Source organism: Zootoca vivipara, chromosome 2 (assembly GCF_965207765.1).
Source record: "Zootoca vivipara chromosome 2, rZooViv2.hap1.1, whole genome shotgun sequence".
In the NCBI taxonomy this organism is placed as follows: Eukaryota; Metazoa; Chordata; class Lepidosauria; order Squamata; family Lacertidae; genus Zootoca; species Zootoca vivipara.
Genome location: NC_142584.1, coordinates 1,431,832 through 1,457,955, shown reverse-complemented (window position 1 = coordinate 1,457,955; position 26,124 = coordinate 1,431,832). Strand labels below are relative to the sequence as shown.

Below are 26,124 nucleotides of genomic sequence, written 5' to 3'. Positions count from 1 at the left end.
ATGCTTAACTCAAATACTTTAGGACCAGATATTCTACCAACGTCAGGCGAAGTTCCCAGAAATCCATGAAAGCTACATCATTCTAAGAGTGATCCTACTGTCTGAATTCTGCAGGAAATGACAAATGTTTTAGTTATCAGGGATGGGGCCATCAGTGGGTTTCTGCAAAGACTAGCAAGGGTCTGGAATAGTATTTCAAAGTCCTAAGCCAAGCATCAACAATTTTAGCAGCCAGCATCTAATTGTTGGACACCAATCCTTCCCAGAACTGAAATATTTTGAATTCTTCAGTTGCCAGACATCTTGCACTTTTTCCAGCCCATCCTAAACCTCTGATGGCTGAAAGTAAACAGCAGGGGTGCCATTTCTCAAAAACCCTGTGTTTTGCCATTCGTACTCTGCTGATTTTGGGCTGCATGTTGCATTCCACAACACACATACACATATTACTCACAACAAAGGGAAGGTATGGAATACTTTATGTTCACACCTCCCAGACCTTATGTACATGTGCTTGTTTGTGCATGGCGGAGTACCGCACAGAGAGAAATAACTATACAGGCTATACAGGCTGGTCTACAGGCTGATCAGACCCATTATGACCAGTCCCATATTCCAAGAATATAAACCATCCCTTGCTATAATTGCCTCCAAGAACACCTATGTGATACCCCCTTATTTCTTTGAAATGTCTCCTCAAAGCCCATGAAGTCTTGGCACTACCTTCTAGTTCCCAATTAATACACAATTCTCTAATCAGAAGCAATTCCCGTTGAGTTTAATAGGGTTTATTCCCAGTCAGGTGTGTATGCGATGGCCACCTAAAACTGAAACTAGTCTTCGCTTCTCTCCTCTTCCTTGGTTGTTTCCTTTTATTAAAGTTTAGATTGTGGAAGTCCCTCAAGGCAGGGACTTGTCCTCGTGTACTCTAAGACCACTCTGCCCACTGATCACACTATACGAATCCACATTTTTTTTCCAGGTTCACAATGTATTCTGGAATCCTTGTTCTATCAAGCATAACTCCTTTTCTGAACATACACACATATTATTATCAGCCCTTTAGCTTTCTTATATTACAATAATGGACTATATGTAGAAAGAGGTTCAAATGAGACCACACTGAATCAGTTCAGCAGTATCCATCATGTTACCCAGGACAGGGCATTGCCTGGGCCTTTCCATTCAGGCTTGTCAAGGCTGCATGATAAACACAATCATTGTACAAGACATGGCATAGATCGGAACAGTAATAGGGAACGTGTGCTGCACTGAAGAGGCACACAAATGCCTGAAATGTCACGTCTTTAAAAAGACAGAAAAGAGCATTAAGGCAACCTACATCTGCAGATATTGTAGTTTCCAGTTTCCTGTTCCTTAAAAAAAACTGGATTGTGAGCTTGTAAACTAAGTAGTAGTAGTATTTGGGGGGGGGACCACCCTGTGATCTTTTGATCGGGGTGGTACATACATTATGCGCACACACACACACACACACACACACACACACACACACACACACAGTCTCCCTCAGGAGATTGTGGACTCTCCTTTCTTGGAGTTTTTTAAAGCAGAGGTTGGATGGCCATAGGTCATGGATGCATTAGCTAAGATTCCTGTACAGTGGTACCTCGGTTTATGAACACAATTGGTTCCGGAAGTCTTTTCATAAACTGAAGCGTTCATAACCTGAAGCGAACTTTCCCATTGAAAGTAATGGAAAGTGGATAAATCCGTTCCAGACAGGTCCACGGAGTACTTAAACTGAAAGTACTCAAACCGAAGCGTACTTAAACCGAGGTATGACTGTATTGCAGGAGGTTGAACTAGATGGCCCTTGGGGTCTCTTCCAACTCTACAATTCTAGAATCCTGTGATTATATAGATTCTGCTTCCGCATGGGTGGGATCAGTGCTTCATTCCTGCAAGTTTATCACAGTTACCACACAACATAGTTGCCCTCAAAATCCCAGCCTGCATTTCCTCTCTCCCATTTAAATCCTAATTAACCTTTGGGGGGTGTTTATCAGGGGGGAAACCCTGTTGTAAATGGGTTGTTTGTGATATCTAAGCAACTCATTTATACCTCAAGTCCCCTCCCCCCATCACCCAAAGTAGGTGAACAAAGAGTTCCATAGTAAACCTACAGTACAGAAACACCCTTGATATTTCTGCTGACGATAACATGGACTTTATTTAACAAAAGAGGAGTTAAGGAGGTATGAAAAGCAAATGAATCCCACCACGAGGCTGCTAAGTTCTAACTTCCACGCCAATTGGAGAAGTCTGCTGCAGGAATCTGGCACCTTCCAAGAAATATGTAGATTTAATGCCTTCCTAACTGAAATAACGCAATGAGATATTATCTAATATCCACAGTAATCTGCCTACCCCCTCTGTTCTCCCCCTTCTCATGATTTGTATCATCCATATTCAACCAGATCCCTCCTTCCAAGGAGTACAGCATAGCATGTTATCCTCCTGACAAATACTGCAAAGCAGGCTAGGCTGTAGGGCAACAGCTTGCCAGGGCCACTTTAATGAACCTTAGTGTCAAATGAGGATTGGAACCTGAGCTCCAAACCAGACAGGATTCAGTCACATGCATAACTTTCCCCAGAATGTATTGCTATTTTAAAAATTGAGAGCAGCTTAATGAGACAGTGAGTTTAGGCAGAGAAAGCTGGGGTGGGAGGCAGTGTCTTATTTTCAGCTAAAAAAAATACTGGGGGAAACATGCCATGTTTGCCGTGCCATGCCTAGTTTGGTTCTGGAGGTCCACATGCAAAGCCCAGCATACCAGGCACTGCATGATACTGGGGAAATGTTGCTGCAGTCCCAAAAGTCTAGGCAGTCTGTATTTTGGATTGCAAAAGGGGGGAAAGCTCCAAACCATGGTGGAGCGGGAAGTGAGGACCCACAAAAGAACTACTGGAAGGAAATATTAATAGGTATCACTGGGGGAAATGCTAAACAGCTCGATTTAAGACACCTGTACACTTCTGAATTAGTTGGCCTTTCTAATAGTTGTATTGATGCCTTTCAAGAGACCGGCTGAGATGCACATCTAGTGGAGTGTGACTGAACTACTAAGGGAAAACAACATTATTTCAATCACGTCTCTCTGGTATGTACGCCAGAAAGATGCAGAAGCAGTTTAATGGACTCTAAGCATGGGTGAAATCAGAGAAATGATATTTCTCTATTTATTTTTGCAAATCCACTTTTAATAGCTTAAATACCCTTGGATTTAAGCCTCTTGAACTTCAGATGCAGTGCCTAACCACCATTCTGTTGTGCCTCTAGATAACATAGCTTCTTTTAGTTTTGTGTAAGGAAGAACTTCAGGCATTCTTCATTGTCTCCATTGTTCTTTCTTCCTTTCCAATTTACTTTTAGGTTTTAATAAAACCAAGGATGGTGTCAAAACTTCCCCTTTAAAGTTGATGGAGAAGAGTACCTTTCCTTCATGGCAGCATATCTCCATCACTACCTCAACCCCTCATCACGTCTTCACAACTGAGGACAAACTACCATTTTGCTCTTAAGGATAAACACCTAAAAATGATGAGGTATCAATTCATAGTGCTACTGCATAACGCATCAATCCTTCCTTTCTGAAACTTTGGATATTCCATCCCTTCTACATCAACTGTGTATTTAAGCTCCAGCTTGCAAAACCAGAAAATTCAGCCTAAATTTTTTCAGACTGAAAATTCAGTCCAAAACTCCAAATAAAGCCCAGAAAGGTCACAGTCCACACTGTCACGTATTGAAATCAAATTCTGGAAACCAAAGTATCAGCAGATTCAGGTGACACAGCCTATCCTCTAATTCAGTAATAACTAGCCGATATATTCAGGATAATCACATTGTACACCCATTCACATTCTGTACCTCTTCAGACTGCAGGTGAGGAAATGATACCTTCTGAATTCTCTTTCACTTCAAAAAGCCTTCTGCCCATAGAAAACTAACATGCTAAGAAGGTTAGGATATCAAAACTTATTTTGATAAGAGGGAACAACCGCTCCCTGCTTTCATTCTGAAGCCATATAATCCAAAAGAGCTCTTCCATGTAACACTACCAAACACTTAGCATGGATCTCGGTCCATATTTGGTGCGTTTGCAGAAATTATGAATCCATGGAATCACCTGGCTTACCTTTGGTCACACAAACTGCAGTAAGAAACATACTGTACAAATAAGCATGGGTTCTCTGAGCAACGGTCTTAAGGTTTCCCATTTTGAAGTAGACAAATACCCTTTGACTTCACAATGAAGTCAAAAAAGTAAGAGCTATGCTGGAGAGAGGCTGACTGTAAAAATCTGGTTCTCAATCAGTTGCTAAGAACAGAGGAAGAGCCTTGGTGAATCTGCCCAGTGGCCCATCTAGTCCAGCATCCTATTCTCTGGGGCCATGGGGGGGGGCAACCAGATGCCCATGGGAAGCCTGCAAACAGGACCTGAGTGCAACAGCACTCTCCACACTTGTGATTCCCAGCACTGTTATTCAGAGGCACATTGCCTCCAACATGGGTGAACATAGCCTTATCCTTCATAAATTTGTTCAATCCTCTTTTAAAGCCATCCAAATTGGTGGCTGTCATTACAGTTTATACATCATGGGCTGACCACAAGGTAGTATACCATTCATTCATTCATTCATTTACTATTTGTTAAATTTATTTACCGCCTTTCATCACAAAATCTCAGGGCAGTTCACAGACCATCTACACCATACTCATCAGCTATGAGCAAATTTCTTAAGATTTATTTACCCTTACTGAGTAAAGAGGGAATGTTTGCCATTTGGGAGAGTATAAAGGGTGAAGATACAAGTGAAGCTTCTTCAAGAATACTAGAGAAGAAGCAAGAAGCCCTAGGAATAAGAAAACTAAAAACTGCTTAGAAAGGATGTAGGCTTTGCATTAAAATTACAGAAGGAAGCAACCAAACTGAATTCTTTTGTTTTTGTTTTTTAATGACAAAATGTATCCAATCCTAACTCAGACAGAGTTTAGATTAGGACTTTGGTGTTTTTTTTTTCAAATATTCATTTCCAACATTACAAAATCACAAAAAAACATTTTAAAAAATCAATTCTTGCATTTTTTACTTAACATTGTTGACTTCCTCAATTCCCCCCTCACTGGGTCCATTTTAAAATTCCAATTAAGCAATTTCCATTTTGTATCTTAAATCATTCTAACACATTTTATCATTAACATGGACACTGGTACCAGAGCCTGCAATAAACCCAACTTTGCTGCCACATACACCCGAACAACACCATTACTGGCCCCAACAACATCCAACATACCATCTCAGGATGATTTAATTGCTCATCTTCTAACATTGTGTATGCCATCAAATGCCAACAGTGCCCTTCAGCTCTCTATATTGGACAATCAGGCCAAACCATACGCCAAAGGATAAATGGACATAAATCTGACATCAGAAATCACAAGACAGAGAAACCAGTAGGAGAACACTTCAATCTCCCAGGACATTCTATACAAAATCTCAAAGTAGCTGTCTTACTACAGAAAAATTTCAGAAACAGACTGGAATGAGAAGTTGCTGAATTGCAACTCATTACCAAGCTTAAAACCATGGAGAGACCTGATCTGAATAAGGATATTGGATTATTATCTCATCATACATGATAAAGCTTTCTTTAGCCATCTTACCCCTTGCTTTTTCCTGCAAGACCAATTGCAGTCGTTAACAGTCGTCAACAGATTTACCACTCCTATCAGCCAAAGACCCATTCCCACCACCCTTCTGAGTAATACACCTCCCCACCTTCTGACTATACATAAGGGTCTGGTGACTTCTGTTTCAGTCAGTGTATCTGAAGAAGTGTGCATGCACATGAAAGCTCATACCAATGACAAACTTAGTTGGTCTCTAAGGTGCTACTGGAAGCAATTTTTTTTTTATTTTTTGTTTTGACTACATCAGACCAACACAGCTACCTACCTGTAACATTTTATCATTATCACTCAAATATTCTATTCTAAAAGCATCTATTCTTCACCAATAATTAATCAATTTATCCAAATCAAAATTTATTTTCCCGTCCTTCTATCTTCTATTTCTCCCCTTAGCCTAAAATTTATTACCAAGAATTTTCCATAAATTTAAATATTAATTCTTCTATCATGCTAACATTTAAACACTTAAAACTAATTCAGCCCCCCTTCCCCTGGACCAGGGGTCAGCAAACTTTTCCAGCAGGGGGCCGGTCCACTGTCCCCCAGACCTTGTGGGGGGCCGGACTATATTTTGAAAAAAATATATAAATGAATTCCTATGCCCCACAAATAACCCAGAGATTCATTTTAAATAAAAGAACACATTCTACTCATGTAAAAACATGCTGATTCCCGGACTGTCCGCGGGCCGGATTTAGAAGGCGATTGGGCCGCATCCGGCCCCCGGGCCTTACTTTGGGGATCCCTGCCCTGGACTCAGGGTCTCCCAGATACTTCAGCGAGTTCCATAAGTCGTTCCCGTTTCGAACCATCTAGATCAATAAAAAAATTGCATCCATTATTACCCCTCACCCCACTCCCACCCATCCTTCCTTTATCATCCCCTGCTGCCTCCCCAATTCTCTAAATATTGTAGTACAAAACCATCCAGTTATATTTCCACTGTCCAGCCCTATCTCAATTTTTTTTCCTTTAGGTTCTGGCCCCAGTATGGATCCTGCCCTCCCTCTCTCACTGGGAGGACATTATTCCATGCTGGTTCTTCTTTGGAGACTCCTTGGATCAGACATATGTTCTGTTCCCCCCCTCTCACTGGGAGAACAATATTCCATGCATCTTCCTCATCTTCTTTAAAGTCAATTACATTGTCCAAGACTGATGATTGTTCTTCTTGCTTCTCTTCATTCTCTATTGAAATTAATCCTTTTTCACTGGCCACACAATTCTGATTCCTTCCACACATTTCACACAACTGTATATTACTTTCACACAACAATATAATATTTTGCCGCCATTCATTTCTCAAGTCCAAAAGCAATTCCAAAGTTCCTTCTGAAAGTCCAGGCCACCAGTTGATGTTATGGCTACAGACATCCTGCTCATCTCAGATTTCATGAGAACAGAACAGAGCAGGAAGTGGCGCAGATCTTATTTCCAAAAACATCAGGGACCAAGTTTATATCCAAACTGGTTATACCAGGGGTGTCAAACTCAAATTCATCGGGGGCCGCATCAGCAGTTTGGTCACCCTCAAAGGGCCAGTTGTATCTGTACAAGCTTCTTAGCGCCCGCTCCGCCACACGGCACTAATGTGGTGGTCTTTTAAGGTGACCTGCATGCCCAGAAGCACTCTCCTTTTTTCTTTTCCCCTCCTCTGAACGCAGTTCAGCAGCAGGATCGGCGGCAGCTGCTGACTAACACTTTATCATAGATTTGTAGAGTTGGGAGGGACCCTGAGGGTCATCCAATCCAACCCCCTGCAATGCAGGAACCTCAACAAAAGCATTCATGACAGATGGTCATGCAACCTCTGCTTAGAAACCTCCAAGGAGAGTCCACCACCTCCCAAGGAAGACCACTCCACTGACAAACAGCTCTTTCAACCAGAAGGTTATTCCTGATGTTTAGTTTGGAATCTCCTTTCTTTTAACTTGAAGCCATTCATTTGAGTCCTGCCCTCCAGAGCAGGATAAAACAAACTTGCTCCATCTTCCATATCAAGGTGTGTGTGCGTGCGTTTGTAGGGGGGTGTTGAATCAAATAAAGGTGTGGGGGTGTTCAACAAACTCAAGTGCAGTGTGTGTGTGTGTGTGTGTGTGTGTGTGTGTGTGTGTTGAAGCAAGCCAGAGGGTGCGTATTTGTGTGTGGGCAAGTAAAGAGGTGTTGAAGAGAAGCTTAAGGGCTCTGTGTGTGTATGTTGGGGTTGGAGTAGCCCTCTCTGCCCCTCGCCCCGTTCAGCAAAGAGCAGCTGAGGGAAGCGACTTTCTTCCTGTCGCCGCGGCTGCTAACGCGGGTGGGCTGCTCGATCCTTCCCCCCCCCCACTGCAAAAGCGGAGCACGCTGGCAGTGGCTTGGGAGGAAGAAGAGCAGCATCGTTAAGGGCTGCCCCCCTCCTCTTCGTGAAGGCAGCCCCCGTGCCTTCCCTGCTCCCTGTCAAACTTCTCCCCCTCCCCCCGCAGCTTGTAAAAGCAGGCTTTTGCAAGCGGCAGAGATGCTTCACGGAGCAGCGGAGGAGGGGCAGGCTCGCTTTTCCCGGAGCGGAGCTGCTTTGGAGGGAAGGAGGTGGAGCCATCCTCCGTGCTCACCCGAAAGCAGCAAAGAGGGAGAAAAGTCTTGGGTGGCGCTTGGATCCTGACCCGGGCTCCTGGAAGGGAGGGGGCGGTGGAGGAAAAAAAGCAGAGGCGTTGCTAGCAGCCCTCTCGGCTTGCAATTGCAAGCGCAGCAGGAGCGGCGTCTGCAGCTGCCGCCGAGTTGCCCGCGCGCAGGGCGCGAGGAGGAGCCTGCGGAGGAAGGAGGAACGAGGAGGCGGTGAGGGAGGGAGGGGCGCGTCTTGGCCAGGAGCAAGGCGAGGAGGCCGGCCGGGAGCCTGGACGGACAGACGCGGAGCCGCCGCCGCCGCTGCAGAGGCCCCGACCTTGTCCACCTTCTCCTGCTCCTCCTCCGGCTGCTGCGCCTCTCAGCTGTTTTTTGCTTCTAGGGGGCAGCTGCAGTGGCACGCTGGCGGTGGCTTGGGAGGAGGAAGGGCAGCCCCCGTGCCTTCCCTGCTCCCTGTCAAACCTCTCCTCCTCCCCCCCGCAGCTGCCCCCCTAGAAGCAAAAAAACAGCTGAGAGGCGCAGCGCCATGCTCCGCCTTCTAGGAGCAGGGAGGCGAGGGGCGGGCCAGTTAGGAGGGAGGGACGTCAGCGTCACGCCAGCCAGCCAATAACGAGACGCCTTGCTAGCCTAGCCCGCCCCTCTCCCCTCCTCCCCAGCCCCGAGCCCGGCAGCCTCAGAAAGAAAACAAAAGCGCGCCGTAAGCTCAGGGGAAAGAAAGCCACCACAGGTGTGCCTAAGTGAACGTTCCGGCCCTGGGCGGGCGGCGGGCCACATCACGAGGTCTGCCGGGCCGGATTAGGCCCCCGGGCCTTGACTCTGACACCCGTGGGTTATACTCTCATTTTTAAGTCTTCTTCATATCTTAAAAATCTTGTGACCATTGTGAAAAGAGCATTTATCAAACGTCTTATACCCAGCTTTATATTTTGCGCTCTCTTCAAAATTGACACTTCTCAATTTCAAAGAGGTAAACAAATTCCTTTCTATTGTGATATCATAATGGCGGGGACTTTCCCCAGTCCAAATTTTTAAAAAATTACAGGGATTTTAGTGGATTCAGCCCTTCTCCCCTATACCCTGCTTCAGGGGGAAGGCATTGAGCCCAATCATTGGTAATTGGCAAGCTCCTTTTAGTCTTTCTGGCTACAGGCAAATTAACTGCATCACAGTTCTCTCAATGGGGAAATCGACTTCCTGTTTAAATCTCCTCCCGTGGCCAATTCTTTTCAATTAAAAATTTTTTCCCTTAAATTTCTTTCTGTTACTCGCGGTGTCCAATGTCTTCAAATCTTTTTTTGGGGGGGGTGAAAAATTCACCGTTCCTCCGCTGCTGGCTCGGAGCTTCGCTCTGTAAGGGTAGCGGTATACTCAAAAATGGCACCCGCACCTCTCTCTCCACTCGCTCTCGGAGCTCTTAAAAAGAGCTTACCGGGGGGCAGAGGAGTCACTTTGGGGCACTGCCAAGCTCACACACCCCCAGAAAGCTCAATCTGGGGTTCTTTTGAGGGTCTGCATTGCTCTCGCGGCTGCCCCCTCCCTCACAGCACCAGGAATCTCAGAGCTCGAGAATTCCTCGCCAATCAGCGCTGGCGGTAGACCAGAAGTCTAGATTAGGACTTTGTTTTGACAGTGTTTATTTCAAAAGAAAAACAAAACAAAACAAAATGATGTCTTTATAGGAAATGGAGAATTTGTGGAGCTAGGAAAAAGACAGCCTCGGTTCGTTTAGCTAGGTTTTCTCTGCAGTCTGAAATTTTGCATCTTTTCCCTGGCTTAAATAAATGTTTTCCTGCTATGGAAAGATCAAACAAACAAGAAACATACAGGCTTCAGACAAAGAAATTCAGAGATGGGAAGAAAACTTTTTAAATGTGGTGATAAAAAGGCTTTTTAACCATTCAAACTTATTTTTGCAACTTTTTCTTTAAATGCCTACACTTTCCGGGGGGGGGGCAGCCTCAGTCCGATCTGATTTTCTGGGTTCATGAATGATATTTCTGTTAACTACTGAGCTTTAGATCCAGTTGCAAAAGCCACAGGCATTTGCTGTTCGTAATTTATTTCAGTTTGGGGAGGAGGTGGGGAGGTAGCAGTGGATTCACTTACAATGTAAATATTTACTTTAAACATGCATAGCTTCTCCATCCCCGCCCACCCTTACAACCAGCCACCACACCCATCAGCAAGCTTTCAAGTCATTCTAGTGCTTGTAATCTAAACCGCCGCAAGGATCACCACATAACTTGCCAAAACATTGGGAACAAGAAACCAAGCTTCTGTTTCTTAATATTTCATTCCTTTAAAGCAAAGCACAAAATATGTATGACTGCAGAGGAACAAAGGTCATGTGCTCATCCAAGTCAGAATTAAAAGCTATTAAGAGACAAAGTAAGACAAGTCCCTGCTTTTTATATATTTTTTATTTTAAAAAAATCCTGATGAGTTTGGGCAGATGGCGGTATATTTCCTTTAAAGTGTCACATGAAATCATTTTGACTTTTAGTTACAAAATTCTGTGACGCTTTATATGCATACAGTTCCAACTATGGAGTGCAATTTCTTTGTTTAATGAGACAGGCACATCATCATCAATAAAGAGCAGACATCCAAACAGCTGGATGTGTAAGCTGTGGTGCATCTAAGCAGAGAAGCTGGACTCTTAATTTGGCCTCTTCCACCACCATCCATCCCCTACACAGAGTGAGTATCTACGGTAGGTACACAAGAAGCTGCCTTATACTGGATCAGATGACACAGCCGCTCTCCACCCATCCCTACCTGAAGATTCAAAGGGCTGAAGCTATCTATCTAGGGCCTTTAACATGCACAGAATGTGCTCTACCACTTAGTTATGCCTTGAAATCTAGAACGCGTTCCTGGGTGGCACCTATTCCCCTGCCCTTCATCATGAACTGTCAACATGATTGTCAAGTAGGATTAGGTCACTAGTCTATTTTCCCAATGTACTGTAAATGGTTCTGTTAAGTATCTGCCATCTTCAGCCACTTTACACAATGGTGGCTATTCTGTCAGGGTGTTTTGCCCATGTGTGTACATATGTACATAGTGATATATATATATATATATATATATATATATATATATATATATATACACGGTATATATATAATGGTTCCTGCTTAAATGCTTTTCAAGAGCATGCTTTTTGACACCACCCATAGCCTCCACAGGGGCTAGCTTGTCTTCTTGCCAAGACAATCCTCCCCACATCAACAGTGAATGTCTCTTTTCTCTGGATTCCTTCACTAGATACTGATTTATCATTATTTATCATTCTGTCAAAACTTTGATCCTCTCTACTGAACAGTAAGTCCCAGATCTCTCTCTCTTTCTCTCTCTCTCTCTCTCTCTCTCTCTCTCTCTCTCTCTCTCTCTGTGTGTGTGTGTGTGTGTCTGTCTGTCTGTCTATCCATCTTGACCATGATGAGTCTGAGTCTTTTCCTTTGTGTCAGGGTGGTTGTTTCTTTGCTGGTAATGGTTGTTGTTGGTTTTATCACTAAGGTTACAACAAAAACAGTCTTGTGCTCTGCTTCATTTTCAGCTATTTCCAAAAACAGCACAGATTTCTCCAGTGCCAAGATCCAGGCCAGACTCCCATCGGAGCTCAATAAAGCCTCAGAAGGGGTGACTTGCAGGCCTCACCACCAGACCATGCCAGCAAATAGGAGGGAACAGGAGATTCCACCTTGCCCTCATGGGTCAGTTAGGAATTGGAATACAAAATGCCTCTGATGCATTGAACTAGGGAACTCTTGAAAATAAAATTTGTAAAAGTCACCAGTTCACACAAAACAACGTTGCTAACCCACCTGCCTGCATGTACTAATGTTAAGTCACTGGTTAGACACCAATAGCCTGAAAAGTGGGTTGTGGGGGAGAGAAGAGAGCAAATTCTTTGCATATCTTCTGATTGTCTGGAAGCAATTTCAAGGCGAGAGTTCACTGGGTACCGTATTTTTTGCACCATAGGATGCGCCTAGTTTTTAGAGAAAAACAAGAAAAAAAATATTTTGCTTTCTTGACTTGTCCTAGGCTCTGGCTTTTGCGCAGGGCTCTGGATCCGATCGGGCTCCTGCTTTTGTGTGGTGCTCTGGCTTTTGCGCAGGGCTCTGGATCTCATCGGGCTCTGGCTTTTGTGCGGCTCTGGCTCTGCTCAGGCTTTGACTTTTGTGTCGGCTCTGGCTCTGGTCAGGCTCTGGCTCTCGCATTCACTCCATAGGACGCACAGACTTTCCCCCTTCCTTTTGGGGAGGGAAAAAGTGTGTCTTATGGAGCGAAAAATATAGTATTTACAAGCATGCACTAGCGGATCTCCCCAAATTAGCTTCTACTGCATCTGCATTAGGATCCTGTACTCCCAGGAGGAAAACAAAGACCACCACAGCTTCTGTTCTTAACCTCTCAAATTCAAGCCCATATCCAAGTGAACAGTACAGTGGTACCTCGGGTTAAGTACTTAATTGGTTCCGGAGCGCCATTCGCTCCCCAAAAAGTACGTAATCCGAGCAGCGATAGTGCGCATGCACAAAGCGCTGATAGATCGCTTCTGCGCATGCGTGCACGGCGGAACCGCAGAGTACTTAAACTGAAAGTACTCAAACCAAAGCATACTTAAACCGAGGTATGACTGTATTACCATATAGCCTACGCAGATGCAGCTTGGTGATAGAGAAGCACTTGCCTGTAGCATAGAGCAGCCTTGGCCAACCTAGTACCTTTCCAGATGTTTTGGACTGAAACACCCATCAGCTCCCGTGAGCACAATGTTTGGGAGTTGTAGTCCAAACCATCTGAGAAGACACCAGCTTGGCAACAGCTAGACTAGAAATAACCTTCAAAAGAGACTCAAACTGATTGCAGTGGCTGTTAGTAAAATATTGTTATGAGCAAGACCAGCAGATCCTACACCATAGCAACATTTGAAGAAGTCTGTTCCAAGGCAGAAGTTGCTAGTGCAAGGATATACACAGATTTGACTACCCAGAATTCTTGTGCTTTTGTTAAAATGTGTGGAACCAAAAATCAGCAGTACACACCATAGACCTTAACCCTCAAGCAGAGATTACTGAAGAGTGGTCCAAAAACTTCCTTCAGGTGGTCTATGGCGGTGAGTCTGCGAAGCATGTGAAGGAGGAGTAGGAGAGAGGGGGGGAGAGTGTGTAGAACCATAGCTGCCAAGTTTTCCCTTTTCTCACGAGGAAGCCTATTCAGCATAATGGAAAATCCCTTTAAAAAAGGGATAACTTGGCAGCTATGGTAGAACAGCAGTCCTCCCAGAACGAGAACAAGATTGGAGTGGAAGTGACAGGGGGAAGAGGCTCTGCCTCCCTCAGGGGAACAAAGTTGCAACTGGTAGCAAGACAGGGGAAAGGCCCAAACAGTAAAAAGAGGCTGGCAAAGCATTCATAAGGAGTGGGAAGTCAATGCACGAGAGCGAACGAAACAGCAAGAAATAGGGGGAAAAGCTAAGAAAACACACACACACAAGAGAAAACTGGTAACTCAGAGTGGGAGTTATCCATTTGTCCCTTAATGATTTTTCTGCCTGTTGTTTAGTAATTGTAATCATGCTGTGCTAGATGCTAAAATGTTCTTTTTTAAAAAAAAAATGGAATTCAAATTTTAATGCAATAAAATATAATAAGACTTTAGCATCTATTTGCAATTGCTAAACAGACAGAAAAATCATTAAGTGTTCTGCCAAGACCCTCAAGAATTTTCAAGTGGTTGGTGGGGGGATTAGGAACCACTACCATAGAAAATGGAAGGTAGACTGACTCAGATTATGCACTGCCTGGCACTAGTGGCAGTGATGCAATGGTGCCAGCATGTTCATCCCCTGTTAAGTGCTGGTAATATCTTCTGCTTACAGAAAAGCCAAGAAGACATGGAGATTGCAGAAACAGCAGAGGCTGAACTTGAATTTTCACGCTGAACATCAGAATCTCTCTGATGCATCCCTATTAATTAGTCCTAGTACTAGCTCCAGACTATATTTCATGAGATAAATAGAAATGCTTTCATCCAACAAGTAAAAGAGTACAGACTACATAGAGAAGCAAATCCCTTACTATCTCCCACAAGGAGACTGGGCTGAATGGATTCATGCGGGAACACTCCAATTATATCCTCTGTTGAAATCTCCTATACACCTTTGCAAAATCTCACTGCATTTTACAGACACATTTCCTGCTCTGTGGCTGCTGCCATAAGGACGTGCTTCTTATGGTGGAAGCATTCACTTGCTTTCTAGTGGTACTCTGGGAGGGAGAATGAAGGCAGTCCCACTTTGCTAGTCCTGAAGGGTTTCTAAGAGCACTACCAGTCAGCTCTTCATTTTGATAGTACCAGAAACAACAAATCTTCTTTTGGGAGGTATGTGTATGTGTACATATACACACAAAGTTAGGGATTTCAAATTCAAAAAGGTTATTTAATTTGTAGAGGATCCCCACCCTCTATTCCCTTAAAGGTAAAAGGTAAAGGGACCCCTGTTAAGTCCAGCCACGGATGACTCTGGGGTTGCAGCGCTCATCTTGCTTTACTGGCCGAGGGAGCCGGCATACAGCTTCCGGGTCATGTGGCCAGCATGACTAAGCCACTTCTGGCAAAACCAGAGCAGCGCATGGAAACGTCATTTACCTTCCTGCCAGAGCGGTACCTATTTATCCACTTGCACTTTGGTGTGCTTTCGAACTGCTAGGTTGGCAGGAGCAGAGACTGAGGAATGGGAGCTCACCCCATCACGGGGATTCAAACCATTGACCTTCTGATCGGCAAGCCCGAGGCTTTGTGGTTTAGACCACAGCGCCACCCGTGTCCCTCTTCTTTTCCCTTATGTGTGATTAATTGAAAAAAATACAATAAAATATGTTTAAAACTCACTTTAAACACTAAAAAGTAGGAGGTTAACATCTAGCATAATTCACATCACAGAGCGCATCCTGGGGCAATGCTCTAGGTTCAATTTGAGTGCATTTGATCATGTAGTGTCCATGTTCTGCCCGTGCTGATCTCCCTTCTGCTCATTTGAACTGGTTGTTTGTTCCTTCCATTTTTATAAAGTGCAAAAACAGATGAAAAAGCTTAAAGCCACATCCTGAAAGATTGAGTAATCATAGCCCCTGTTTTGCAAACAAGGCAAAATCCTTCCTCAAAACTGTTGGTCAATCAGAGGCAAGCACAGAAATGGAAGCTACAGAAACAGTTCCCCCAAGCCCTTCCTTTCTCTTTACTCCTTTCCCTTGAAATATGAGAATAGCATTCAAGTGACTATTCCCCAGATCCTGTTAACCTTCTTAAAGTGTGTATATGTGTGTTTCATAGGGAGATCATAGTATCGTAGAGTGGGAAGGGCCCCAAGGGCCATCTACTCCAACCCAATTCAATGAAGGGATCTCAGCTAAAGCATCCATGATAGACGGCCGTCCAACCTCTGCTTAAAAACCTCCAAGGGAGGGAGACCATTTCCCTGTTGAACAGCTCTGACTGTCAGAAAGCTTTTTTTGGAGACTTCCGGTGAGGCATCATGGCGCACGTCACGGCGCCACAGAGCTCCTGAGGGCAGCCAGCGTGTTTGCGCTGTCCGAACGGCTCCCGAGCTGCTGAGACCGCCGCTGCCGCGCAAGTGCCAGGGGTGCCCGGTGGACCAGCCGGGAACCTGAAAAATCACGGAGGGGCCCCCCAGCGATCGCTGCAGGCCGGAGGAGAGGGCATCCGGCTGTCGATCAGACATAACTCTGGGGCCCCGAGGCCTGAAACCATCCACCTCACAGCACGGCGGGGCCCCAGAAAGAGAAGGGGGGAATGGGAAAAAAAGAAGCCCCGACTTTTTTGCCGCCGCCACCATCACCGCGCTCGATCCAGAGGAGCCTCGGACCTGTCATCCTCCCTGCTGCTGCGCCGCCACCGCACCGGAGTCACCCGGCTACCCAGAGCCCCGGGGCCGGAGGGACCCAGGGGTAAGCGTGGGGTGCGTTGGGGAAGGAGAGAGGTCCTGGCCTAGCTGCCCCGCCGCTGAGTGACCGCCGATACTGCTGCCGATACCAAGGGAGAAGTAGGAGGACGGACTGAAGCCGCAAGGAGACACGCAGCTGGACCTAGGCCCAACCTGAGCCCACTTTCCCGCCGACTAGCGAGCCAGAAGCCCAGAGGGAGGCCCACTGGAAAGGGCTTGCTTCTTCCATTTTTTAATATACTATATATATATATATACAATTTTCCTTTTCTCCTTCTCTTCCTTTTCCTTAAATTTTTCTTCTATAAAAATAAATAGAAATAGAAATACATTTTTTCTCTCCTCCCCTTTCCTTTTTTTAAAAAAATAATAAAAATAATAATAATAATTTTTCTCTTTAACCAATATTTTTAGTATTACTACCGTTTATCACCTCCACCTTCCAACTTTTAACACCCAAACCCCCTCTTTTCATACACTTTAACCCTTTAAGAAAAAACAAAACAAAGCAAAAACAAAACCAACCCCCTCCCCCCAAGTTCCCAGCCCTTTTACTAAATTTCTACCATTTTTAAGCTGTTGTCCTCTCCTCCCCAACCTTTTACCTTAGCTTTATACTATTCCTTCCGCCTCAACACATAAAAATACTCCTTAAAACCCTCCCCAGACACTCGACACCCCCTACATATCCTCTCCTTATTTTTACCCTCCATTCGACTTGTTACTTCCCACCCCCACCTTTGTCTTCTGTCCCTTTTTCTCTCTTTCTCTCTTTCCTTTTTGGTTCACTCTTTCCCCCTCCCCATCTAGTCTGTTTATCAACCCTTTCCAATAGGGGAGCCTTTCCTCCCACCCATCACCCCCCTTTACAACAAACACCTCTATTTTACCTTTATCTTAATTAGAATCATAGAATCATAGAGTTGGAAGAGACCACAAGGGCCATCCAGTCCAACCTCCTGCTAAGCAGGAAACACCATCAAAGCATTCCTGACAGATGGCTGTCAAACCTCCGCTTAAAGACCTCCAAAGAAGGAGACTCCACCACACTCCTTGGCAGCAAGTAGGTGCCACAAAATCCCACAAACCCCCTAGACGCAAACCAAAGACCTCATAAGCCACCTACTTTCAGCAACCAGAAATTTCATAACCAGACATTGGAGAGACCTGTCAGTAGTAAGCATGGACCAATGGTACCAAGTAGTATGGGAAACAGCCTTACTAGAAAAACTAACCAACAAGCTGAAACTGACATGGGGACAAATAGAAGAGGATGCCTTCATCCCGGTATGGTTCCCCTTTATCACACACACAGCCCAACAAGATAATGACAAAAATTTACCGCCAGCATACAAATCAGTATGGCTAACCTGACCCAAAACACCCACCCACCCCACTCACACATGAAAACAAAGACCATCATAGCCAATCACAAATGAACAACCACACCCTTGGCCAACCCCAATCTCTCTCACCATCAAAAGAACACAAGCGAATAAAGGAGAACCTACACAAACAAAGCTGACATCAAGCCCTACATATATTAAGCAAAACAGAAACATAATCACCTAATCCCACCCCCATCTACCCTCCCACCCCCTATCTACCTCGTTTTCCCTCTTTCTTCTTAGTGTCTTAACAAATGAAACTGATTTGCAAAAATGATACATGTAAAAAATATTGGAGACACTGCACACACCTTTGTAATTCAAGAAATCTTTAATAAAAAGTACTTTTTTTAAAAAAAGAAAGCTTTTTCTGATGTTTATTTGGAATCCGTTCTTGTAACTTGAAGCCATTGGTTCGAGTCCTACTCTCCAGAGCAGGAGAAAACAATCTTGCTCCCTCCTCCATGTGACAGCCCTTGAGATATCTGAAGATGGCTCTCATATCTCCTCTCAGTCTCCTTTTTCCAGGCTAAACATACCCAGCTCCTTCAACTGTTCCTCATAAGGCTTGGTTTCCAGATATTTGATCATCTTGATTGACCTCCTCTGCACATGTTCCAGCTTGCCAACATTCTTCTTAAATTGTGGTGCCCAGAATTGGACACAGAATAAACCTAGTATTCTGCTCCAACCAGCATTTAAACTGACTTCGGCTTTGTTTCTTTTCCAAACAGGGCTAGGTCCCAGAATCTGTAAAGTCAACCTAAGAACATGCTTTCAGTGCCAGGACTCCCCTCCTGAAAGAAGTGAATAATAAACGAGGAGAAGGCAAAAAGTGAATCTTCCTCACCATTAAGTAACAACAGCCTGCTACATATGAAATTGGATTACAGATCAGGGACTAAGAAGCAAGCCTAAGGACCGCTTTATCGAGCTGTTTCTTGATAGTCATCATACAGCTCTCCCAAGCTGACAATCTGTATCAAATATGCAAACTAGAATGGCCAAGTGGCTAATACTCAAGATTCAAAAGCCAATCAGACAAGAGGGCACCACATCAACCCAGGATAAAACACTTGTAAACATCAAACAACTCAACTCTCCAGGCTTTTAAAACTAATTTGTAATGGTGCAAGCTGGGAGACGAGGATATTTAATTATTCTTAATTAAAACAAATTTAAAATCATTTTGATAAAAGACAAAGACATACAGCAAAAAGAAAAAAAAGACCAGTCCATCAAAACACTCAAGTGACTGGCTGTTTTAACAGTCAGATCCCACTCACCATCAAGGCGCGTCTCAACAAGTTGTAAAGGTAAAGAAACCCGTGACAGTTAGGGTCCAGTCGCGGACGACTCTGGGGTTGCGACGCTCATCCCGCTTTACTGGCCAAGGGAGCTGGCATACAGCTTCTGGGTCATGTGGCCAGCATGACTGAGCCGCTTCTGGCAAACCGGAGCAGCGCACAGAAATGCCGTTTACCTTCCTGCTGGAGCGGTACCTATTTATCTACTTGCACTTTGACGTGATTTCCAACTGCTAGGTTGGCAGGAGCTGGGACCGAGCAACGGGAGCTCACCCCGTCGCGGAGATTCAAACCGCTGACCTCCTGATCGGCAAGCCCTAGGCTCAGTGGTTTAACCCACAGCGCCACCTGCTGAATAATAATGGCCAGATGCACTGTTGCCTAGCCTGCTCCAACATGACTTTGTAGGCCCAACATTGCACCTGTGGAAGGAACCTAGGGTGCTCGCACATCAGCAGAAAGGCAAATGTCAATGTGGAATCACAGGCAAAGGGTACAGAACATTGACGGGCACTAAAAACAGAAGCCCAAGGTAAACAAGAGTCCTGCAAAAGATGAACACCCATGCAACACATGTTCTCAGATTTCCAGGAACCCTATGCCTGGAACCCTATACCAGGCATCCCCAAACTTCGGCCCTCCAGATGTTTTGGACTACAATTCCCATCATCCCTGACCACTGGTCCTCTGACCACTGACCATGGGAGTTGTAGGCCAAAACATCTGGAGGGCCGCAGTTTGGGGATGCCTGCCCTATACAAAACAAGGACAAACACCCTGCCAAGTGATGTCCTAGAGGAGAGAGAACATTAGAAGCCAAACATTCACCCCAGAATCACTGTTTCTTATGGAAACCCCATCGCATTTGAAATGCCTCTGATGCAAGCAGCTTGCTGTAAGCCAGGAATAAGACTAGAAAGGTTTCAAATAATATACCATTATTTATTATTACTATGTATTATTACTATGTTGTAATAAAAATGAATTATTACTATTAATATTATTCAGAATTGAATAATACCCTGCTCTGAAGAAGCAGTCATAAATTTTCTATAAATAAACAAAATTGTCTCTTAAAACTACTCACAGATCAATAATGCATTAAGGGTATTTTAAGGTAAGTGGAATAATCATACACACTGAACGAAGACTTTGAACGTATTTGATTATTTTTACCACAGCTATATTAGTACTAGAGACACTGGGAAAACTCTCCCTAGCCAGGCTACAAATCACCCTTCAGGGCCTCAGAAAAGCCACCTCAAATGAGACACAAGCTTTACAAACCACAAAATTCTTCATGTCTGCAGATAAAAATCCAAGCCAGAGAAGAATCCCCAGCTTAGCACCCACCCAACTTTGCTACCTCTGCAAGAGTCCTGTTCAATCTGTGCTTAGCACACTTTCCCTTCCCATCTCTTGTAAAAAACAGCAGGAGGAGGAACATGCTAAGAAGAAAATGAGGTTCCCTGCTTCCATCACCCTAGCTGGCTCTGGCCCCTGAGATACCATGTAACTGCATGCCAGAGACAAGAAGGTAGACAACCCTCAGGAAAACTATATATCTCGTGATCTCTAGCATTCCACAGCATTACTGCTCACTGCATCCAAGATCAGGGCAAGAAAGGGAGAAGAAGTGGGCAAGAAATATCCTTCCTTCCATCTTGCCATTTGTTTCCACTACTGTCACTTAAAAGGTTTTAAAAGAGGGGAGGGGGAGGTTGTTTAGGCACCTGTAAGATGGCAGTAGATGGCTTTTCACTGACAGTGCAGAAGATCTCAGATAATCTGCATACTTCAGATACAGTGGTGCCTCGCTAGACGAAATTAATTCGTTCCACGGGTCTTTTCTTATAGCGAAAAATTCGTCTAGCGAATCCCATAGGAATGCACTGAATTTTTTTCGACTTTTTTTGCCCATAGGAACGCATTAATTGAATTTCAATGCATTCCTCTGGGAAACCGCGATTCGCTAGACGAATTTTTCGTAAAACACATTTGTCTAGCGAGGCAAGCTCCGCTCAAAAAATCCTTTCGTTAAGCGGAAATTTCGTTAAGCAGGGCATTCGTTAAGCGAGGCACCACTGTAGTTTACTGATGTTTTAATTTGTAGGCAGCATCCCCTTTAGCCCATTCTAGATCAACTACTGAACAAGGAAACTCTGGCACAGAAAAAGAGGGGGAGCATAGGATCAAGATTGTCATCAAACAACTTAGAACTAACGGAACCAAGCAAGGTTGTCATCACTGAGTTAGGGGCATGAATCTGAGGGAGAGAGGGCAGTAGCAAGAATCTTACATAATATTTGTGAGGTAGAGCTCTCCAGGGCTTGTTCCCCAATCTTTGGAAGTGGTGCAACATAGACATCAACCTCCTCAGATAATGCTGCAGAAATGAAAAAAGGGGAGAGAGTAAAAATTAAAACCCCAGTTTGAAATAATATGTTTATCTTTGGACAGGAAACAATGGGCAGCACTGGAGGACAGTGTAAACCTGTTTTGTAACAAGTATATCCCCAGAGAAGGTTTGCATGGAATGATGTATTCAAAAAAAATATATTTTGAGACAATTGCTGAAAATCATCAAGTCAATGCCCACATTACATTCCAATAGATACAGATTGCAAGTCTCACTCATTCACTCTCACACATATAAACAGGTCAACTTGTACAATAGTTCTTTTTCTTTAAAAATAAATAAACCACACACTGAAAGTAGTCACTTGCTAAATTAGATAAGCAGCTAACAAAAATAGTTTAAAATACCTGTCATAATAATTTCAAAAAATCAGCAACAGAACACTTAATACAAATTTTATACAACGCCTTTAGCTTGAATGGATAATAAAAGTGTTTTAGTGTTTTGCTGCTGGGGGAAAAGAACATCTCTAGCAATGAAACTTCATAGCCTGAGCATCACCTCTGAGAAGGCCCTGTCTCGTGTCACAACACATCTGACATCAACAAGTGGGCAGGTTCAAATGGGAAAAGGTCAAAACAAATGGCAAGGGCTCTAGAAACTAAGTACAATGAGGAACAGTTGAAAGAGATGGGTATGTTTTAAATGGAGAACAGAATATTAAGGGGAGGCCTAACAGCTGCATACAAATCTCTGAAAGGCTGCAATGCAGAAGATGTTGCTGATTTCCACTCTGCTAATCCAGAGGGCAGGACTAGAACCAACTGGTGGAAATTACAGGGAAGCTAATTTCAGCTAAACACAAGGGGAACATAATGGTTAGAACTGTCTGCTAGTCAGAGGCACCAGGTTTTTCCCAAGACTGGGAGGGGCCATCGCTTGTTGTCACGTGTGTGTGACATCATGTGAGCAGCGTGCAAGCAGCAGCGTGTTGTCTGGAGAAGGTCGACCGCTCTGAAGGAGTGAGCAGCTGAAGCTGCAACACGCATGACATGATGCACCCTCAACACTGAAGGGGGACCACCACTTTCCAATAAAGATTGAGGGGGCCGGAGACACGCCTGCTGACAATGGATTAAGACTGCCTTAGCAGATGATGGGAAGTCATCCAGAAGTATTAAAAAAGAGGCTGGATAACTCTGTCAGCAATGTTCTAGTTACATCCCCAGTCAGCAAGGGTTTAGACTACATGATCACTAGTTTCTCTTCACATTTTATCATACTATGAAATACTTTGGTCCCAGATGAAGTCTCCACCCAACGCTTGCAACATAAACTAAATTAAGGCATTAACAAGGCTGCGCTGGCATCCCTCCACTCTCCTATTCCTAAACTCACAAAGCTGAACCAAAGCCACTCTGGAATTTGCTTTATGCTTGGTGGTCTTCGTGATTAGTGTGTCTATACATAATGTGCAGCCTATTGTTTTTAAGATTTACTTTCTAAAATGTCATTTCCTCCTTCCAGTAATAAAAAATAGCTGGAACATACAGATGAAAGCAGGATTATTTAAAACCATGGGAGACTTTTAAAAACAACAACCTTAAAATGGCAAGGTTTTTTTAAGGGCATGGTGGCACAGGGCCGTCTCAAGCGATTTCTGTTCTCATCCTGAGGTAAAGTTCTCAACCTGAGGCACTACTGCTGGGTTAGCAGAGTTTGTAACCTTAAGTGTCTGTAACCCGTGTCTATAACCCGAGGTACCACAATACAGGTCTGTATCTACAAAAGGCTGAAGAGGAGAGACCCAAATCTCTGAAAATGGTTGAGAGGGGCTTATAGAATCATAGAATCATAGAGTTGGAAGAGACCACAAGGGCCATCCAGTCCAACCCCCTGCTTGAGAACCCCCTGGCTTGGGAAAGACTGCTTCATGGGATGCGGGGTGAGGGTGGGGGTTCTTCATTATAGATTTTTGCTGCTGTAAAAAAGGAGTATTACATTAAAAAAAAAACAGCATACAAAACCTCTATTAAGATAATGAGTAAGGGAAGGACAGCAAGCCACCAGGAAGGGACCATTTGTAGGAAATCTACAAAGATTTCCTTAAACCCCAAATCTTTGGGGTTGCAGGGAGAGGAAAATACTGGTCATTGAACATAATAAAGAGATTTAATGGCAGGGAGAGGAAAGGTAAGCGGGCACTTACATTTTCTCCCCTAACTTTTTATTTCTAAAACACAAACAAAAAGAGAACACTCACAGTAATCATAGCTGAGACATAAACAATGGGCACACTGTGCTCACAAGAGAGGCTTCCAGATTAGAACTAATCATTAGTCTCCTATACTGCAGGCCAGCTCAGTTCCAGAGTGGAGACAGAGTGGAGAAAGAAAGTTGCAGTTAAGTAATCGAGACAGCGTCTGCTGTGAATTCTGAAAAAATTAATGTATCATTGAGGGATGCTATCTCTTCTCCATGTGATTTGAAAAAAACAAAACAAAGCTATTCCACATTGCATGAAAATCTTCACTTGATTTTGTAACTCCAATTATCCTCAGCTGATTGGATCGGTTTAGCAGCCATAGCCATGTGTCCAACGCAAATTCTAGTCTAAATCCAGTAAAGCTGTCAATCAAGGTACTACAGACGACAACAACAACAACAACAACAACAAGTGGGTCCTGAGATTTTATGTCTAAATTCAATTCCTCAGACTGGTTAACAAAATAAGCTGTGGGATAAAATTAATAGGTTCCTTAACCATTTTCCTGATGCCACACACAATTTCACCAGGGTCCTGAACCTCCGTGATACCTGAAGAGTATTTTCTTTAACATAAAGCGAGATTGAAGAGGAACAAAAAATGGAGGGTGATTTTAATTTGTGCTGCTGAGAGCCTTCAAGCCCTTGTCCAGTGTTTCCCAATGTGGGCAATACTGTCCGGTGTGTGTGTGTGTGTGTGTGTGCTGGAATGATCCAGGGGGACAGTAGTAGCCTTGGGTGCAGTTGGGGGCATTGAATAAAAATAACGGGGCAGTGGAAGCAGAAAGAAAGAAGAGAAGACAACAACAACAACAACAACAACAATATCTAGGGAGCCACAACTTCCCCATCCCTGCTCTAAAGCACCAAGTACAAATACAAGTTTTAGGCTCTTTCTTCAGATCCTTTCTCTAGGTCTAGGAGGTTGTTTTTCCAAACCCAACCTTTGAAGAATTGTAGAGAAATTCTCTCTTTGAAAGAAAAAGCACATCAGCATTTTAGTCAGCAGTTATCTCATTTTAATTTGCCGCCAATGAATAATGTTATCATAACACACTGGACTTTTAGTTGCAGGGTTTTTTATGGAATAAATACTGTTCTTTTGGTACCAGCTAGAGGTTCAACTCCTTTTCTGTGCTGCCCCTAATCCCATGCTTCTGTCTTATCAGCCAATTTAATGACACTCACAAAGAAGGTGAAGCTATAGATGCAATTATCTGTACTCCTCTGCAAAGCTGAGAAAATATTCATTTTCCACTCAAATCAAAGAGCTCAAGGCAAGTCATAATCGGGGCTTTCGTCAAGCCAAGGCTTGACTGGCCTTAACACTGGAACTGATTTTCAGTGCTGGCTCAGCTCTGGAGCAAGAGCACTGAACTTCTTCTCAATACCAAGTAACCACTAGAGCTCATCCACCTTAACAACAGCAACTGGGGCAAAGTTTGCCCACCTTCCCATTGTATTTATTTATTACATTGGCAATTTACAAAATAAAAACATTATATATAAAAACAGCATTAAAAATAAAATTTTATTTAAAGGTGTAACAACTGAAACTGTAACCAGTGTCAATTAAAAGCAAAGCACCCATATTCCAATGCCTATTTAAAAATAGACAGGGAGAGAGCCATGCAAAACATCACAAGTGAGAGATTTCCAGGAGGATGGAGCCACCACAGAACCAACACTTGCCCAGCTGTTCTTGTAAGATCAACTAGAATCACTTGCCCAGCTGTTCTTGTAAGATCAACTAGTAGGCCTATATAACCAAACCATGGCCAAATGCATGCAATTCACAGGGCTTTCAGCAACTCCCTTAGCTTAGAGCAGGGGTTCCCAACAAAATTTTCTCGAGGACCCCTCATCGAGCCGCTATTGTGACAAGGACCCCCATTAATTCCTAATCCTAAAATTAAAAAGTGAGAGCCAAATTAAGAGTATTTTTATATTTTATATTTATACGTTTTTTACAGTTACGATTTAGGTTCAATGGACACTGACAAGATCGGTTCGAGAGTCACTGACTTACTTGCTTGAACATCAAATGCATTATCTTCCTCTTCATCTGTAGGCCTTTGTCGTTTTAACGAACCACTTTTTAACCAACGGTCCATTTTTAACTACGCGAACTGTAGCTTCCGCGAAAAACAACGCTGTGTTTACAAACACTACTGTTTTGCAAAGAGGCAGCGCACGCCAGGGAGGAGGGAGGGGAATGGAGAAGACAGGGTATCTGCGCAGTAGCGCACAAATGAAGCCAACGTGCACAAAGCATCTTGAGGAGGTGAGCGTTAGTAAAATGCGCGCGCTGCCTCTTTGCAAAACAGTAGTGTCTGTAAAGCGCCACCTAACGGCATACAGCAGAACTACTGCCTCTATCTAATTCTAGTTTTGCACTAGACTCTGCTCATGCAGGAAGCGGCCAAAACAAAAAAATCTGTTATCATACAAAATATATTTAATATATTTTTTATTCTAATAGCATCTTGCGGACCCCTCTGGCATAGCTCG

The 26,124-nt window shown here is 43.8% G+C and overlaps 1 protein-coding gene across 6 annotated transcripts in view; it reads right to left on the bottom strand.

The window, feature by feature from the left end:
• The window catches only part of LRP1 (LDL receptor related protein 1), a 329,900-nt gene that overhangs the window by 260,263 nt on the left and 43,513 nt on the right, over positions 1 to 26,124 (bottom strand). For 3 of the 6 annotated variants that reach the window (XM_060272175.2, XM_060272176.2, XM_060272179.2), the window contains one exon: positions 21,289 to 21,375. The exons of the other annotated variants lie outside the window; for them this stretch is intronic. In XM_060272175.2, coding sequence (XP_060128158.2) covers positions 21,289 to 21,375 — 87 coding nt within the window. The remainder of the gene's footprint in view (positions 1 to 21,288; positions 21,376 to 26,124) is intronic. 6 annotated transcript variants of the gene reach the window in all.